Here is a 20,797-nt window from a genome sequence, read left to right on the forward strand (position 1 = left end):
CACACAACAACTATTTCATCTACCCATGTTTTACACATTTTGTAGATATAAAATACATATATAGTTTAAATCATTTAAAACATGTATAAAAATCTTTCACCCAGCATAGACAGCAAGTATTCAGGCAATATGCACACATAGCACGTAATTTATATTTAAATACTTCATATCTATGTGTAAGATGAAAGGGACTATGCACTCACCTGATACGGTGATGACTTGGTACTCAGACAACACTTCGTTACTCTTAGAACAATTTCCCTCGACAAAACCTAGTATCATTACCACTAGGGTTTAGTTTAGTATTTACCGGGACTAATTTAATAGTCTAGCTGTTATTATTATTATATAAGCGTTAAAAAACACCATATAACTCATAATAATAGCCCAAATAATTATTTTAAGGTCCTAATAATGTTACTATAATTAATTAGAAGCTATATTAAAAATAGCGTAGGCGTAGCTCACTTACAGCGGGTTTTATCGAAAACCGGGCTTTGCTTTAGCAGCGTTCCCGAGCCGAAAGGCTCCTCCTCTTTGAGCTTCCCGGTGCTCCGGGACTTGCTTCTAACACTTTGGAGGTGCTAGGGAAAAACCTTGAAGGTTTAGGGGTATTTGGGAGGAAAGAAGTGGAGAGTTGTGAAGAAAATGGGAGATTTGCGCCTCTATTTATAGGCTGCCAGCGCCGAGTACGCTGAGCGTACTCAAAAATTACGCTAAGCGTAATGGTTACACTGAGCGTACTTAAAATTACGCTGGGAATAATGTGACACGTGTCACCATCTGGTGGCTAGCCTTGGGGAGGAAGCAACGGCTGTGATCGTGCCACGTCACCCAAACTCGCACAGCACCCTCCCGACTTAGAAAAATCATAACTTTCGCATACGAGCTCCGTTTTCGATGTTCTTTATATCCACACAAAGGCGGGAATGTACTCTACAACTTTCGTTTAGAGTCCATCGGCTAATTTTGAATTTATTTTAAATTTTATACTTTTAACAGGCCGGGACAGGATTGGTTCGTTAAAAATTCATAATTTCTTCATCCGACGTCCATTTTCGTCTGTCTTTTTATCGTTACACTACAAATAACGAGATCTTCAATTCTCGTTTAGGCTGTGTCGGCTAAAAACCACTCGATCTAATATTCAAATTTCGGGCTGTACACCGCTAAGCCAAAACTTCGAAAAATCATAACTTCTTCATACGAAGTCAGATTTGGGCGCTCTTTTTATGGACGCTCTCGGTTTAACGTATTCTACAACTTACATTTAGATCACTAAGGCTAAAACTCACTCTATCATAAATTCACTATTTACGCTTCCTGGTGCTCTGCCGGTTCCGTCGTGAAACTTCGACGGGTCATAACTTCTTCGTTATAACTCGGATTTCGGGATTCTTTATGTGTACAGAAACCTTGTGACATATACTAGAACTTGGTTCAAGTTATTTATTCTAAATAATCTTTTGTCAAAAATTCATTTTCGACACTTATTGCCTCTAAATTGACTAGCCCGGATCTACGGGCGTTACAATTATCTCCCCCTTAGGATGATTACGTCCCGGAATCATCAATGAAACATGGTTCACATGATGACTCCATACGTTATCTCTTCAACCTAAGTCATAACTTCGATGTTTCTTCGAACGAGTATCTAACTCTTAGACTCCTTGACTACAGGCGGTGCTCGATCTTGCATTTGCTCTCTATCTCACGTTAGACTCCAAATTATGACCTTCAAATCACAATGTCAATCCTCAGTTGATACGAACTTAAAATAAGTTCTTTTATTACTAAAATGGAATGATGTGTCATATTCTAATGACTTATCATCGTATGATGCATTGCTTGGACTCAGGTCGTTTAGAGTCAAATTCCGGAACATACTTTACCTTTCTTCATGTTCTAATCACATCTTAAAAGGTAGCATTTCTAGCAACCGTCGCGATACTTCTACTGATCGTTTTGATTAATTCTTTCGGCTGAAGTCGGTGCTACATTGAACTTGGTTCTCTGAACCACGTAACATACTCATTGTAGTCGGACTCAATTTGATATGAACACTTGGGTTGGAATATCAACAATATTTTTAGTCATTACCGAAACGATGGTAACGACATACTTGAATAAAACGGTATCAATTACTAGCTTCTTGGTAGCCTTGTGACTTTCCCTGATCCAATCGTGAGTCCCATGCTTCCGATAGTATATGCATCTACTACCTTTCACACCTACTCATACTCGTCCCAAGTATTGTCTCACAATTTTCCAAGTCATCATGCAATAAAATCAAATAACTGTTGAACACACCAGATACAAACCGAAGGCTTTATTATTTGTCAAAATTATTACATAGGTGTTCAAGTTTACCCTAGACTATGCCTCTAATAGGCTACATCATACGATACTATGGCTACTGCATAACTTGATCTTAGGATATGAAGTTCTCATCCTTGATTCCTCGCATGGTTTTCTGCTTCGTCGAGGATCATGTGGAATGTCCTTGGCCTTGGTGGTGTGTTTAGCCTTGGTGCTTCATTCTTCTTTAGGCAATTCTTTGAAAGATGCCCCCTTCTTTACATTCATAACACAACCTCTTGTTGGATGTACACTCATTGGCGTAATGCTCAGACTTTCCACACTTGAAACATGTCAACTCATCGCCGCATTTTCCAAAGTGTCTTTTCTTGCATTTATCACACCACCTTGCTTCACCTCCTACTCCTCCTCCAAGCTTTGATAATTTTCTCTCCTTGTTGGACCTTGAAGATCCTTCAAACTTCCGCTTCTCTCCTGCCTTATCTTTTTCTAGACTTTTTTCTCTTATCTTGGTCTCTATGTTCTTAGCTGCCCTAACAGTTGTTTTCAAGGTAGTTGCTATTTTGACCATTAGGCCAAAGTCAGTGGGCAATCCGTTAGCAAATCTATCAATCTTGGAGAGTTTAGTAGGAACCAAGTAGGGAAATAGCTTCATCCTCTCGGTGAATGCGGTGGCGTACTCATCAACACTCATCTTCCCTTTCTTCAGGTTCTGAAACTCGTTGTTCAGGTCTATTAGATCTATCTCCGAGCAGAACTGCATTTTCAACTGTTCCAAAAACACTTCCCATGACATCCTTAAGGCTTCTCCTCGTGGCATCATATCTGCCAATAGCTTCCACCAGCTCAAGACTCCAGTTTTCTGTTGTCTTACAGCGAAGATGGTCTTCTATTTCTCGCCACAGTTGCAGCTCTCAAACACCATCTCCATCTCGGAGATCCAATCCATAATCTCAACAGGCTTTAGGCTTCCTGAGAGACTTGGTGGTTTCGAACCCAAGAAATTCTTGTACATTCTCTCATCCTTGTCGTTTCTCCTCTCCGAGCCATCCCTTCGTTCACCTTGAGTCCCCGCTTGAGTCACTTGGCGGCTGTAGTTCCCTTCCTCCGATTGCTTGGGAATCAGCTCGGGTTGCTCAATGGGCATAGTAGGTTCGTCCCTATTCAACATCCGCCTCATTTCTTCCCTTTGTTCAGCCAACATAGTCCGAATCATGGCTTGTACTCCAACCATGGTGATTGGCTCGGGTACATCTTTTACTACAATAGGTATTTGATGAATCACTGGGGGTTGATTCCTATTCCCATTTGCATTCCCAGCTCCACTGCGTGTTCTTGCCATTTTGATCTATACACCGAATAAGGTGAATCTAGATCTTAATTTAGGATTGATGTCTTAAATCATCCTTATAACTCCGAAACGTTTATATGCTAGTTCTAATATCGTAGTTAAACGCTTAGAATCCTAAACACATAAGGTTTCCAGATCCGGTTGGTAATAGACCATAGATCCGATCAAGCTACAGCATAAAGCATAACAAATCATTTAGCACATAAAAGCAATTTAGGCATCATTCCTAAAATAAGCTAGTGCGCACACCTCACAATCATCGCTTACCATTCTAAGTTTAAGTCTAGAAATAAATCCATATTCCTAGTTCGCTTAAACTAATGCTCTGATACCAACTGTGACATCCCCATTTTTCACGGCCAGAAAAGACCGATTTTGTTTGTGCTTTGTAAAAAAAATCAGAGTACTTCTTTTCATAAAAATGTTGTGGAATTTGTTCCCAAAAAAAAACGATAAATACGTTATCAAAACATTTTCAAAGAAACGTATTTTATTCATTTTAAAACGTTTGGAATGTCATCGTCAATACAAAAACATAAGCATAAACGGAACTTACATTTATTTACACTAGTGATCTACATCTCTTTAATCTCTCAGTGTAATGTGACTTCATATCAACACCTGTGATATAAATAAACTGAGTGGGTCAGGTTGGGAAACCTGGGGAGTACATAGGGTTTTCAACCCACAATAATATAATTATTATGTTTAAACAATCAAAAAATCAACCCAATTACCCATCCCCATTATCTTCTTTAGTCTTAAGGATCTACCCTAAGAATCAGCTATTCCTCGTTTATTTATTCCTAAGGATCATCCTAAGGAATCGGCACGAAGTCCATCGTTACCAAGGCTTATAGATTATAACTGGTGAACACGTAGTCCAAAACATTTGGTAAACACTTAGTTCAAAAGTAACTAGTGAGCACACTTAGTTCAACATACCTAGTGAACACACTTAGTTCAAAAATACCTAATGAGCACCTAGTTCAAAAACAACTACAAGCTACGAGCCTGATAGCGTTCCACTGGACTGTCTAGTATCGTCCAGGGTCGTCATCTATACTCCACTAGATGACTGGACCACTGTCAACATTGATGTCTTTCATCGTGTTATCACACAAAAACTGTTTCATCTACCCATGTTTTACCCAACACATTTTGTAGATATAAAATATATATAGTTTAAATCATTTAAAACGTGTATAAAAATCTTTCACCCAGCATAGACTGCAAGTATTCAGACAATATGCACACATAGCACGTAATTTATATATAAATACTTCATATCTATGTGTAAGATGAAAGGGACTATGCACTCACCTGATACGGTGGTGACTCGGTACTCGGACAACACTTCGTTACTCTTAAAACAAGTTCCCTCGATAAAACCTAGTATCATTACCACTAGGGTTTAGTTAGTATTTACTGGGACTAATTTAATAGTCTAGCTGTTATTATTATTATATAAGTGTTAAACAACACTATTTAACTAATAATAATAGCCCAAATAATTATTTTAAGGTCCTAATAATGTTACTATAATTAATTAGAAGCTATATTAAAAATAGCGTAGGCGTAGCTCACGTACATTGGGTTTTATCGAAAACCGGGCTTTGCTGGACCAGCGTTCCCGAGCCGAAAGGCTCCTCCTCTCGGAGCTTCCCGATGCTCCAGGACTTGCTTCTAACACCTTGGAGGTGCTAGGGAAAAACCTTGAAGTTTTGGGGGGGTATTTGGGAGGAAAGAAGTGGAGAGTTGTGAAGAAAATGGGACATTTGAGCCTTTATTTATAGGCTACCAGCGCCGAGTACGCTGAACGTACTAAAAAAATTACGCTGAGCGTACTCAAAATTACGCTGGGCGTAATGTGCCACATGTCACCATCTGGTGGCTAGCCTTGGGGAGGAAGCAACGGCTGTGATCGTGCCACGTCACCCAAACTCGCACAGCACCCTCCCGACTTAGAAAAATCATAACTTTCGTATACGAGCTCCGTTTTCAACGTACTTTATATCCACACGAAGGCGGGAACGTACTCTACCACTTTCGTTTAGACTATATCGGCTAATTTTAACTTTATTTTAAATTTATATTTTTAACAGGCCGGGACTGGATTGGTCCGTTAAAAATTCATAATTTCTTCATGCGACATCCGTTTTCGTCTGTCTTTTTATCGTTACGCTACAAATAACGAGATCTTCAATTCTCGTTTAGGTTGTGTTGGCTAAAAACCGCTCGATCTAATATTCGAATTTTGGGTTGTACACCGCTAAGCCGAAACTTCGAAAAATCATAACTTCTTCATACGAAGTCAGATTTGGGCAATAAATGAGGAAAATAGTAAACGAAGATAACCAATTTCATCTAATTAGTCTCTTCATACGAAAAATCATAACTTCTTCATACATATCATAACTTCAGCATGTTGAATTGCATTGAGATAATATAGTAAACGAAGATAACCAATGTCATCTAATTACATAAATAAAGAAATCTAAATAATTATTTCTTGCAACAAATGAGGAAAATAAAGAAATTGTCTCACAAATTGAACTTTATTGCCATGTATGGCAACGGCCAGAAAACCAATCCGGAAAATATAGACCGTTGTTCTTTGTCCGTTAATGTGAGGGTAATTTGATATTTTAAGGTAGTAGAGACTAAATTTGTGACGACGGGTAAACCATATGGACCATTTATGTAATTTGGCAGTGGTGGTGGTGGTGGTGATGACAGCTGGTGGGTGGCTTTATGGTATTGGGTGGGTATTTTCTAATAAATAAGTCTCTTCCACGGTGAGACTTTAAGCAAAACCGAATCACCAACTTCGAATGTTATCGGTTTTGTTTTCTTGTCAGCATAACTCTTTTGACGATCCTGAGCTGCTAACATCCTTTCCTTAATCATTTTCAGCTTTTCAGCAGTTTGATGGACTATCTCGGGTCCCATAAACTGCTTTTCTCCAGCTTCGAGCCAACAAGATGGCATACGACACTTCTGTCGGTACAAAGCTTGATAAGGTGCCATCTTAATTCTTGAGTGGAAACTATTATTGTAGGAAAATTCTACCAAAAGTAAATGTTCATCCCAGTTACCTTGGAATTCCAGGGTACATGCTCTCAACATATCCTCCAGTGTTTGAATCGTTCGTTCTCTCTGACCATCGGTTTGCGGATGGTAAGCTGTACTCATACACAATTTCGTACCTAATTCCTCTTGTAAACTTTTCCAAAACATTGATGCGAAACGACTATCACGATCTGATACAATAGTTAAAGGCACATCGTGAAGTCTTACTATCTCTCTCACGTAAGTATTAACAGGTTTATCCATACACCATTTCTCATTGGCTGCTATGAAGTGTGCACTTTTCGTAAACTGATCAACGACCACCCAAATCATGTTGTGACCGCTCTTCGTTCTGGGCAGTTTAGTCATAAAATCCATAGTGATGTCTACCCATTTACCCATGGGTACAACTAAAGGTTCTAAACTCCCATATGGTTTCTGATGTTATGCCTTAACCCTTACACATGTTACACACTTGGCCACATACTTTGCAACATCGAGCTTCATCGTCGGCCACCAGTAATAGGGTTTCAGGTCCCTATACATTTTCGTGCTGCTGGGATGAATCGAGTACATGGTCTTGTGAGCGTCTTCCATCAAAAGATCTCTTATTCCTCCTGTCTTAGGTACCAAAATTCGATCTTGGAATACCTTCAGTCCTTGACTGCTTATACCGAACACTAACGTTTTGCCCAAACGTTCTCCCTTTTGGTCATTCTTCTCTGAAGCTTCTTCCTGAGCTTTCATTATACTCTCCACAATTGTTTAAACAACTTCAATTCTCAACGCTCTTGGTCTTTTCTTTTCAAGGTTTACCTTCCGACTGAGAGCATCATCGACAACATTGGCTTTACCAGGGTGGTAAAGTATATCACAGTCGTAGTCCTTGAGTAATTCTAGCCAACATCTTTGCCTCATATACAATTCCTTCCGATTAAAGAGATATTGGAGACTCTTATGATCAGTGAAAAGTTTGCACTTTGAGCCGTAGAGGTAATGTCTCCATATCTTTAGAGCGAAAACTACTGCTGTCAACTCCAGATCATGAATGGGGTAGTTCTTTTCATGCTCCTTCAACTGTCGAGATGCATACGCTATCAACTTTTCTCTTTGGGTCAAAACACAACCCAAACCAACACCAGACACATTGCTATAGACAGTGAAGTCTTCGACTCCGTCGGGTAGAGAAAGAATCGATGCTTCACATAGTTTCTTCTTTAGCAACTCAAATGCTTCTTTGTGATTATCACTCCAAGTATAAATAGCTCCTTTGTGGGTCAAAGCTATTAATGGAGTAGCTATCAAAGAAAAGCCTTGGATTAACCTTTGGTAATATCCAGCTAATCCTAGAAAGCTTCGGATCTCCGTGGGACTTTTCGGTTGTTCCCACTTCATTACATCTTCAATATTTGCGGGATCAACCATTATCCCTTCTCGGTTGACCACATGACCCAAAAATTGGACTTATTGAATCCAAAAATCACATTTGGAGAACTTTGCATACAACTTCTCCTTCTTTAAAAGTTTTAACACATCTCGCAAGTGTCTGCCATGCTCTTCCTGGCTTTTCGAATAAATCAGAATGTCATCTATGAACACTATCAAAGATTTATCAAGGAAAGGTTTACAAACCCTGTTTATTAAATCCATGAACGCTGCTGGAGCATTGGTTAGTCCAAACGACATAACCAAAAACTTGTAGTGTCCATATCTTGTTCTGAATGCAGTTTTCTCAACATCATGCTCTCTCACCTTTAGCTGATGATATCCTGACCTTAGATAGATATTTGAGAAATAGCTTGAACCTTGCAGCTGATCGAACAAGTCATCAATACTTGGCAACATATACTTGTTCTTTATTGTTGCCTTATTCAGCTCTCTCTAATCAATACATATTCTCATACTTACATCTTTCTTCTTCACGAATAACACCAGAGCTCCCCAGGGTGATGAACTAGGTCTAATGAAACCTTTGTCCAATAATTCATGACGTTGCGTCATAAGCTCCTTCATCTCTGTTGGTGCTAATTGGTACGATGCTTTTACTATTGGTGTAGTTCCTGGAAACAAGTCGATATGGAATTCTACTTGTCGATCAGGAGGTAATTCAGGAAGATCTTCGGGAAATACTTCTGGATAATCACACACCACTAGTATACTATGCACCTCCCTTTTCTCCTTCTTTGCATCAATCATGAATGTCAGATACGATGTACATCCCTTGGCCAAACACTTTCTGACTTTCATTGTGGAAATGATTTAAGAATTTACTTTGCGTTTATCCCCATACACTATAAATGACTCTTTCCGTGGTGGGTTTACTTTTACTATCTTCTTCTTGCATAATATTTCGACATCATTGGCGCTAAGCCAATCCATTCCCAGTACGATGTCGAAACCATTTAACTCAATAGACAATAATTCCTCATAGAACTTATTCCCATTCAAGTCGATGAAGATGTTTTTCATGCGGTGGCTAACATGTATAAAATTGCCACTAACAACCTCGAATATTAAAGCATTAACTAGTCTATCAACAGGCAAAACTAGTTTTCTACCAAATTCATGCGAAATAAAGGAGTAGTTGGCTCCGGAATCAAACAAAATTTGGGCAGGCAATTCGTTTACAATAAAGGTACCTGAAGCGACATCAACTTCTTCTTTCGCAGCTTCAAGTGTCATCTGAAAGGCTCTCGCCTTTGGTTTTGGTGGAATGTTGGGTTATGTTGCCTCCTTCCTTTTTGGACAGTCTTTCAAAATGTGCCCTTCCTCATTACATCCAAAGCATACCCTCTTGTTGGATGAACACTCATTGACATAATCCCCAGTCTTTCCATATTTGTAGAAAGTCACCTCCTCACTACATTTCCCAAAGTGTTTTTTCTTGCACTTATCACACCATTTTTCCTCGCCTCCTCCTCTTCCTCCAAACTTCTTCGAATTAGACTTCGAAAATTTGCTTTTCTTGCTAGAACCTGAAGTTTCTTTAGACTTTCTCTTTTCGCCAACTTCCACCTTGCTGGCGGTTCTCCCCTTAATCATTTCCTCAACAGACTTGGCAACCGAAATAGTTGCCTCCAAAGTAGGTGCTTGTCGCACTGGTCAACTTTTGTCAGCTCGTCTGGAACGATGCGCAAAGCAAACTCCATTTTGTCTGTAAATGCATTGGTGTATTCATCAATGGACATGTTGTCCTTCTTCAACATCAGGAATTAGTTCTCTAGCTCTAGTAGATTTTGGGCGGAGCAGAACTTGCGTTTAAAGTATACTAAGAACTCTGGCCATGTCAATTGTAGTGGCTCGTTGGGGCTTAGGGTCTTCCCTAGAGTGTTCCACCAACGAACATCGCCACCTCTGAATTGACGTACTGCATATGTGATTTGTAATTTTCCCTTACAACCACATGTCATGAAATCCAACTCCATTTCTGAGATCCAATCCATAACTCTGATCGGATCTTCTTTTCCAGTGAAGGTCGATGGTTTGCAAGTCAGAAAATCTTTGTACTTGCATTCAAGTCCATCATTTCCTTTATCTTAGTTGTTTTGTCTAACTATAGGTTGGTTACCTTAACTAATAATCCCACTGAAGTTCCCTCCTTCCGACTACCCTTCATTCAATTCAGGTCGTTCAATTGGTATTGTAAGTTCTTCACGATTCTACTGAAGCAGACGTCTAGTTTCTTCCATTTGACGATTCAACATCGTCTGCATCATTGCTTGTACCCCAACCATTGTCATTGGCCCAGGTGCAGCTGCTACAACAGGTAGCTGCTCAATCGTTGGTGGTTGAGGATGTTGATTCCTATTTCCGTTTGCGTTTCCAACTCCGCTTGTAGTTCTTGCCATTTTTTATCTACAGACCGAATAATGGTGAATTTAGATCCTCATTCATGATAGATATTTAAATCATCTATATCACTCTGAAACGTTTACATGCTAGTTGTAATACCGTACTTATACGCTTATAATCCTACACACATAAGGTTTCTAGATCCGGTCGACAACAGACCATAGATCCGAACAAATAATATCATATATGGCAAACATATAACATTTAGCAAATAAAAACATTTTAGGCATTTTCCTAAAATATTCTAGTGCTCGTGTCTAAAATATGATAAACACTCATCTCACAATCTTCACTTAACATTCTAGGTTTATGTCTAGAAATCCTACAAATTCCTAGTTCGCTTAAACTTATGCTCTGATACCAACAGTGACATCCCCAATTTCATGGCCAGAAAAGACCGATTTAATTTATGCTTTTAAAATAAAATCAGAGTAATCCTTTGATTAAAAGAGTTGTAGTTGTTGTTCCCAAAACAAAATATGATAAAAATTTATCAAATCATTTCTTAAAGAAATGTATTTTCATTATATAACAAAATTTCGGGATGTCATGTTCCGATACAGACCAAAAGTATAAACATTACATTATAAGCCTTACAACAGTTATTTACAACTATAGGCCTATAATCCAAAATCCCTTGTCATTGTCCAACTATGCTGTTTTGCCACTGCATGTAATACAAAGAAAACTGAGTGGGTTAGGCTTGGAAGCCTGGTGATCATATAAGGTTTTCAACGCATAATAAATAAATTTATTAATTTCATCAAACAACAATAACCCGATTACCCATTCCCGTTATCCTCACCTTACGTCCCTAAAACAACTATCACAAGGGACCTAGTCTAAGGATTTTCATCGGGCCGACAACACTGTTTTGGGGGTTTCCAAGCAATTTATGTCAAATAAGGCAACCATGTAGGGGATGAAGTACATCAAATGAACACCAAGCTCATTAACACCTACAGGTTGCGAGCATGCCAGCATTCCATTGGACTGTCTAGAAAAGTCCGTGGTCATCATCTATACTCCGCTAGATGACTGGATCATAATAACATCGAGACGTCTCATCATTTTATCACACATCAACTTATTTCATCTACTCATGTTATACCCAACATATTTGTTGATAAAATATATATACATATTTTAAATCATTTTAAACATGTATAAAACATTCATTCAAAATCCAACTCAAATAAACAATCAATATAGATACACATAGCACGTATTTTATAGAAAAATCTTATGTCTATGTATAAGATGATAGTGACTATATATACACTCACCTGATATAACATATGTATCTCTCAATTTATGAGTATTTGCGAATGTTTTTCCTTAATCTAAACAGTTAAAAATTGTATCTAAGATTACCAATCAAAATAAATATAGGCTACAACTAATAATAATATTTTAGTTATATAATAACGTCTCGTTAATTATTTTATATAAACTTTTTTTGTCTTATAAAAATAGTTATCAACCAGATAAACATAAGTTATAATATAACTAGTAATGTTTTAATTATGTAATACCTTTACATTCTAACATCTTAAATTCGTAATTATAAAAATATAAATATCAATAACCAAACTAATATATAAAAAAATTATCTCAAAAGCTTTTATAACATGAGTATTCCGGAGAATATATCTTCGGACTATAACTTAGAGATAATTTTGAAAGTACTTATTTTTATTATAAAACTATAAAAAGAACCAACGTATTTATAGGCCTCTTTGCAAGCTACGTGTAAAAAAAATGCATGGCTTAGTGGCCAAGAAAAAGTGGATGTATCTTCATATAATATACTAATATAATATACTAGGTGAAAACCCGTGGGACCCACAGGTGTTAAAGTTAAATAGAATTTAAAATATAATTATGTAATAAATAATATATGATTAATTTAGAAAATTTATATAGTATCTTGAAATAAGTTTTTTATTTGTAAGTATTTAATTACACAAAAAATTGTAACTATTTAACTACAAATGAAGATTAATAAAATCTTGTTTTTCACTGCTTGTTATTCATTCATGGTGAGTGCACGTTGTATTAATAGAAATATGTTGTTGTTTTCATCTGTTTTTCTAAAAACTTTACATTGATTTACTGTGTCATGTGTTTATTTTTTAGGCTTACTAACTATAACATTGAAAGCCGTTCAATGCTATTGTTTTTTTTAGTATATGTTATCTATTTTTATTAAATTTGTAAACTTTGAGAATTTAATCACAAATTTAAATCCACATCCACATATTTTATAAAAGATATTGCTTTATATAATGCAACATAATTTTAAATACGTACCAAAAAAACCCAAAACAACATCGGAATTGATTTGATACAAAACAAAGTATATATGTATTTAATGAAATTAAACTAAAAAAATATAATAATTAATTATAAATAAATAAATTATTATGATGGATGAAATGTGCTTCAGTAAAAATGAGTAAAAGATGCTACAAAGAAGTTGCTTATAAATTACGAAAAACTTCCTTATAAACAACATTGGAAGTTTTATTGGTCAGTCTACCATCTTTATCTAAAATTAATAATTTCAATCCCTCTCTGCTTTGTACTCTTGATAATGCAACATACAATTGGCCATGTGAAAAAACCGGATATTTGAGAAACAAACCAACCTTCGATAACGATTGTCCTTGACTCTTATTAATAGTCATTGCAAAACATACCGCCAAAGGAAACTGTCTTCTTGTGAATTTGAAAGGAATTTTTTTTTCTGATGGAGTTAAAGACATTCTTGGAATAAAAGTCCGGTTTCCAATATTAGTTCCAGACACTATACGTGCCTCGATAACACGTTTGCCCAATGATATAACCTGTAGTCTAGTACCATTACATAAGCCGTTTTTCTGATCAATATTTCTCAGTAACATTACTGGAACACCAATTTTTAAAACTAACTTATGATTTGGTAGACCGGATACTTTAAGACCATTTAATACATCAGGCGAGTATAAATCTGCATCAAACTGATCATGGACAAATTCGGACTGACATAGGCTATCTGAACTTAAATATTCAACCTCATCTCCCGGAAACTTCTTAAGCAAACGATCGTTTATTTCCTGAACAACTTCATTCTTTGGAGCAAGTATAGCTCTTTCTTGGAAATAATTTGTACTGCTATACTTCTCCAAAATTGAAGGATATACAAACTCAATTAATGAACCTATAGGATCATCTGGATCATTAATGAGAATATCGTTCGGAATATCGATAATCGTTTCACCGTCGTTCGGACCACCGAGTTTGCCTTCTCCTATATCCAATAACCAATTTGCAAAATCTCTTATTTTTTCTATATCAGGTTGATCCCTTCCAACAGTTAGCCTCATGTTTTTTGTTAATCTATACACTTTGCAGTGTTGCCATAAATATGAAGAACTCAAAGAAGCATTAACAATATTCTGTCTGCTGCCACCCGGAACAACAGGTAGAATCTGTCTGAAATCTCCTCCAAAAACTATAACTTTCCCTCCAAAAGGAATATTTGAGATGCTAGAATTTCCACACCTTAATACATCTTTCAAAGTTCGATCTAAAGCTTCGAATGCATGCTTATGGATCATAGGTGCTTCATCCCAAATTATCAAAGAGGTTTTTCTTAATAAGTTAGCCAAGTCATCATCTGGATTTATTTTACAAAAAGAATCCTCTGTAAGTTCAAATGGAAGTATAAATCGAGAGTGTGCTGTTCTACCACCGGGCAACAATAACGAAGCAATACTGCTTGAAGCAACATTTAAAACAATATTACCGTGTGATCTAATTGCTGCAGATATTGTCTTCCATAGAAAAGTTTTACCCGTTCCACCATAACCATAAACGAAGAAAACACCTCCTTTATTTTCTTTAACAACACTCATGATGTTAAGGAAAATATTACGTTGCTCATTTGTTAATGCAACAAACATATGATCAAACTCATTCTTCATAACGGGAATGTTGTAATCTAGCTCCTCAATGATAAGTCGATTGTTCGAAGAAGAAACTGATTCAACATCTGGGTAAGGCATCTTTGTGAAATTTTTGAGAGTGGAGTTGTTTCGAAGTAAAATTTGTTCTATTTCAAACAAAGTTAAGTTCTTAACTTCATCTTCACCGAGTGATAAGTCTGCAACATAAATTTTAAATTAATTATAAAATATAAAATACAATATTTAATAATATTTATAATAATTTTTAACGAGTGTTGATAAGAAAAATAAAATATTTTAAAAATAAATAAAGAAAATTAATTAAATACCTGGAGACTTCAACTTTTGTCGTTGGTTATATAAAATTCCATCCGACAAATATTCCCATGTATTTTCCCAAACAACCTCTGGTTTAGACATACTATTACACATCAACAACGTGGCAAATAAGAAGCGTAGATAAAAACCAGATCCATAATGACTTGCTTCTTTAATTGCATCGATGTATTCTTTGTCATCATCTAATAGCCCGAGTGCATAACAAGTATCTCTAAAAGAAGAATATGTTTCACCATTAACCGTGCGAATTTCATCAAATGATGTCGGACCTTTAACTTTATTTAAAAGAATCCTTAAAAAATAAGCTTCGCCAAGATTAGGTGAAACCGAATGAATTCGACCAATGGCTTTTCCTACTTTCCTTCTCTTCCAAAACCTATCATTTAATACCCAAACAAACTTTGTAGGAAATTCAACATATGTAAGTTCTCGTGCTTCACTATTAATTGCATTGCATTCCATCCAAGCTGTGAATTTTGAAGCAGCAACAAAAGGTTTGTCCAGAACATCGTCGATATCATCGTCTTCGCCATATACAATCTGTTGTTGATTAGGAAGATGAAAAGGTAGTCTAACCACATAAGGATACCTGCAATGTACATCATATTTAAAAATTCTCCATGATGCTTCACATGCAGATAAATATCTACAATCGTAATATTCAGCTATTTCATCGACCGTATCATTATTTTCACATTCATTGTTTGTTGGTACAACAACAATTGTAGCTCTATCAGGACCCTTGTTTATGTATTTAAAGAGATACTTTATAGAAGATCCCTGGTTGCACCATTCAACATTAATATGTGTCTGATATCTTTTTAATAGGTATTTGTTGTATGGAACAACATTTCTATTATCCAACTTGACACCTGATTTTTCTACAAAATGACCATCGTTTCTTCTCCTATATAATGGAAAACCATTGTCATCAACAGAGGAATGATGACATAATTGTTTTGGAAAGTTTTTAAAGCACTTTTTATCCACCATGCATGGACAATTGTTATTTTCAGCTCCACATGGACCATGAATCATGAACTCATTGACAAGTGAATACAATTCAGGCTCTTCAATTTTGTCTGGTATCTCGGCAGAAATTATAGGATCGATTAATTCAACAGTGGGTAACTTGTTGTCAGAATGCATAAATAAGCATATATGACCATCGTTTCTTCTCCTATATAATGGAAAACCATTGTCATCAACAGAGGAATGATGATATAATTGTTTTGGAAAGTTTTTAGAGCACTTTTTATCCACCATGCATGGACAATTGTTATTTTCAGCTCCACATGGACCATGAATCATGAACTCATTGACAAGTGAATACAATTCAGGCTCTTCAATTTTGTCTGGTATCTCGGCAGAAATTATAGGATCGATTAATTCAACAGTGGGTAACTTGTTGTCAGAATGCATAAATAAGCATATATGACTATGCGGCAAACCTCTTTTTTGAAATTCAATGGTATAAACATCTGCATAATATTTGGCAAAAAAAAAACAAAATATGATTAGTAAAAAAAAAACATATAAAAAAATATACTATAATAAGAGTAATGTTTTATGAATAATGAAAAAATATAAATTTAATTACATGCTTGAACTTTGCCGAAAATTTTATTCTCCCTTAAGTCTTTAATAAATGCATCGAGCTTGATCTTGAACAACCTACATAATATATCAGGCCTGTCTTCTGGTTGAAGTGAAGTATCCTTAAGAAACCTTTTAATCTCTGGCCATTTGGGATTACACGTAAATGTTATGAAAAAATCTGGATATCCAAACCATTTACATAGTGACATGGCATCCAAATAATTTTGCAACATATAGCGTGCACCACCGGTAAAGGATGAAGGTAATATGACACGTTGGCCGACATTTGAGACTTTATTGGATCCTTGAGCTTTTTGCTTGCGTAAATTCTCGTAAGACTCGCATCTAAGAACATGTTGTTGCCTACGTATGTAATGTAATCTCTCAGTTTCAATCATAGTATAGGCATCTACCAAAAACTGTTGAAACAATCTTTTTGAATTAAGAATGAGCGAGAACGAATGATCTCTATCTTGAATTCTAAAAGCGAAATATTCTCTCATTGTACATTTCGCCCGCTTGCTTTTTGTCGTAAATGACAAACCTCTATGAAGAATGTCAACACTGTAACCATCATCTCCATATGGAAACAACAATGGATATTGAAGAGGAAGGTATGAAGGATGCAATTCACTGATACGTTGTAGAAATCCAGTTTTTGTTTCTACAACAATATCTCTCTTTTCAATTGAATCACAAATGTCACCGACAATTAAAGCGGCAACCTCAGAAGCAGTCGGTAGGTTATATGTTCTTGCATCTTGTTCCCTTCTCCCGACAAGTCGTAGTTTCATATGAACTTGAGGATTTTTCTGAAAGGTATCTCTTACCATCCTATAAGATCTAACCAACACATTATTTGAATCCAGCATCACCTTAATATCTTGAATAATATCACTATCAATTGTCGTTGGTTGATCTTTTTCTCCACTAAAATAAATGAAATTATACATAACGTTAGTAATATATATATATATATATATATATATATATATATATATATATATATATATATATAATGAATAATAATGAATAAGAAGGCTGAAAAAAATACCCAAAGCATCTTTGTCTATTTGAAATTTCGTTCTCAGTATCATAAATGTATAACTGAGAGAATTTTGGTAACGATCCTTTTGCTGGTAAAAGGCTTCCAATACTATGATAATTTTGACCACCCAGTCTGAAAATGTATGGAGCGTTTCCTCTATTGATTGAAGAATCAATTTTACCACCCATCGATGTAAAAGAAAACATTGAATTGTAACGTCTAATGTTTTTCATGAATTGTTTGCTTTTAGAATCCATATTTCGAAACATTCTTTCATAACCGGGGGGTGCTTTCTTTAAATCTGGAAGTTGCACTTTGCCGTAACCACAACATAAAGAATAATCCGTGTTCCCTTTTTCTTTACCTCTGATGGATTCATTTCTCCATAATTTTGCATGACATGTTTGACATACAACATTTTGATCACCATGATCCAAATATTCTATAAAAAAAAAGCGTAGAAAAAAATATTAGTGAAATTTATAAGTATATATAACCAATTATTTGAAATGTAATAAAAAATGAAAATGGATATTAATTTTTTATTACCATTTGAAATACCAAGTATCAGGTTTTCATTTATGAGTTGATCGATATTTTCTACATTTTCAGTCAAATCAATCAACGGGATAGGTGATAAATGTGTCGTCTTCCTTTTTAATTTATGACATCCTGAATTTAACTTGATTGATGATGAAGAAGCACTTATTGTAGATGCATTTTTCGATGTTATATCATTTGAAAGTACATAGTACTGTCTTTTGTCTGGTAACTTGGAAGTGACAGATTTATCGAAACCGATGTTATCTAAAGAAAATAAAAAAAATAAGTATATATATATATATATATATATATATATATATATATATATATATATATATATATATATATATATATATATCCTCCGGATTATAAAGAAAAGTAATAATAGTATATTTTGAAAACAATACATTATTACCATTTGTAATGTTTGATAACGGATTTCTAACATTTGTAATGTTAGATAACGGAGTTCTAACATCTGTAAAGGAATGAGAGTATTGTATGGTTGTATTTTGGATTCTTGGCGAATTAAATGAATTGACATTTTCAGTTTGAGGAACAAAGTTGCTTGACAAATCTGCAAAGAACAACAACTTATGAAAACTGAACACATATGTATAAAACAAAGTAGTTTTTGCAATCATATAATATTCCAGGATAATAAAAGAATATGAGAAAACATTTATTCTATATAAATGAAAAATAAGCGTAAAACATGGAATGAAATAATAATATGCTTATAAATAATTATATATTTTAAGAGATGCGGTACTGCTGTACTTGGAACGTTGGATGTTGTATTCATTATCTTCGATCTTTTATTTTTCAAATATATTTTTCTTTGTCTTCTTTTCTCTTTGGCTTGCAAATGGTACATGTTATTGATGTTTTCTGCATAAGAGATAATATGTATGTATATGAAATGCATAATTACGTAAATAATATGTTTATATAATAATATTGAATAAAAAACGTACCTTTGTAACCATGGGTCACCATTTTTGAAGCATATTGAGTTGAAGCGGACGAAGAATTTGACAATTTATCTATTTTTTTATGTTTAAAAAAATGTATGTTATTAAAATAAATATTATGTGAATTAAAAAATAAAGAATAACAAAAATAAATTTTCAATAAGAAAAAAGTTACCTTTGTAAATTGAAGTTTTAACAGCTGTAGGTGTTGAGGGTAGAATTGTTGATGTAGTACTCAAATTAATATTTTTTGTATTATCTAAATAGAAACTATTTAGTTTTATAGTCTTTTTAGAAGAATGTGAATGCATTGTATGTCTGCAACCTTAACAGTTAAGATAAATAAAATTAGTTTATAAATTAATATGCTTAACAGATAACAATTAAGCAGTTAAAATAATAAATTATAGCATAATGTATTAATGTATTATTTATTTATTAAAAAAAGCTCAATTAAATAGGTTGTATTTCAGTTACATATGGGAGATGGGTTACCCAACTGTCAAAATTTGCAATAGAATTATAATTTTGATTTTGATTTTGATTGTCTAATAAAAAAAGATATCAAAATTTACAAAAAAAATGAAGAATAGTGATATTGTAATTAACATGAATAAATATTATAAATTAATTAATAAGTAAGTGAAGTCAAAAATTTGAAAAAAAAAGTAAATTACAGTTATCCATGTTTTTCAAAACATTTGAAGCAGATTGATTGAGAACATTGGATTTTCTTTTCATTTTTTTCGATGGTTTGTTTCTACATAAGGAATACAAGTATATCATATAAATATATAAGAGTGTAAATAATTGTGCTGATATAAAATTTAAAATAATAAATAATTGGTTAACATTAATTTTTTTTCGTAATAATATATAATCAATAATAATAGTGAAGAAAGAAATATATCTTTGTAATCGTTGATTCAAATATTGCAGATGATGAATCTTCAGCGGTCGATGAAATAGGCAATGTATTTGCTTTTTCTTCTTATGTCAATATATCATCATATTTTTATATTATTAAATGATTTACTTTGAACTTAAAAAAGTTGTAACAAACTTTAAAAAAATATCTACAATATGAACAAATAACAACATTTATTTTATAAGATAAGATAACAGGCAATAAAAAAAATATGACTAAATTAAAGAAAATAAAAATACTAATATTTGACATATAATTGCAATTGGTCGGTTAATTATCGTAATATGATTACATATAAATATTTTTTATTTTATTATATATCCTAATATAAAAAATATATTTATTTTATAGCTCTATACAATTGATAAAATAAAATATGAAAAAATAATATTTATATTAAACACAATATTTATATTAAACGCATCTTCATTTTTGTCTTAAAAGGGAACCTTAAATTGAGAAGATATATATTTCATTATTTCTATTATAAATTTTATTACGGTGGTATTTTATTATATATCCTAATATAAAAAATATATTTATTCTATAGCTCTATACAATTGATAAAATAAAATATGAAAAAATAATATTTATATTAAACACAATATTTATATTAAACGCATCTTCATTTTTGTCTTAAAAGGGAACCTTAAATTGAGAAGATATATATTTCATTATTTCTATTATAAATTTTATTACGGTGGTATTTTATTATATATCCTAATATAAAAAATATATTTATTCTATAGCTCTATACAATTGATAAAATAAAATATGAAAAAATAATATTTATATTAAACACAATATTTATATTAAACGCAT

At 34.1% G+C, this 20,797-nt stretch overlaps 1 protein-coding gene across 1 annotated transcript; it reads right to left on the reverse strand.

Annotated features, from left to right (window-relative positions):
• Positions 1-12,974: 12,974 nt before the first annotated feature.
• On the reverse strand, positions 12,975-19,788 carry LOC145009207 (uncharacterized). The gene is made up of 10 exons (XM_078967890.1): positions 19,725-19,788; positions 19,223-19,372; positions 19,051-19,119; positions 18,489-18,650; positions 18,080-18,337; positions 17,537-17,972; positions 16,484-17,412; positions 14,874-16,364; positions 13,410-14,741; positions 12,975-12,979 (listed from the first exon to the last, which is right to left on the reverse strand). Exons 1-10 carry the CDS (start codon positions 19,786-19,788, stop codon positions 12,975-12,977), a joined length of 4,896 nt encoding a protein of 1,631 aa, XP_078824016.1.
• Between the last annotated feature and the right edge of the window lie 1,009 nt (positions 19,789-20,797).

Source organism: Lactuca saligna, chromosome 1, assembly GCF_052625555.1.
Source record: "Lactuca saligna cultivar CGN05327 chromosome 1, ASM5262555v1, whole genome shotgun sequence".
In the NCBI taxonomy this organism is placed as follows: Eukaryota; Viridiplantae; Streptophyta; class Magnoliopsida; order Asterales; family Asteraceae; genus Lactuca; species Lactuca saligna.

Coding starts and splice junctions, on each gene's coding strand:
- LOC145009207 (XM_078967890.1), bottom strand. CDS start 19,788: ATGAAAAGAAAATCCAATGTTCTCAATCAATCTGCTTCAAATGTTTTG. Junction 18,338..18,488: donor GTTATCAAACATTACAAATG/GTAATAATGTAT, acceptor TATTTTCTTTAG/ATAACATCGGTTTCGATAAA. Junction 17,413..17,536: donor AATAGACAAAGATGCTTTGG/GTATTTTTTTCA, acceptor CATTTATTTTAG/TGGAGAAAAAGATCAACCAA.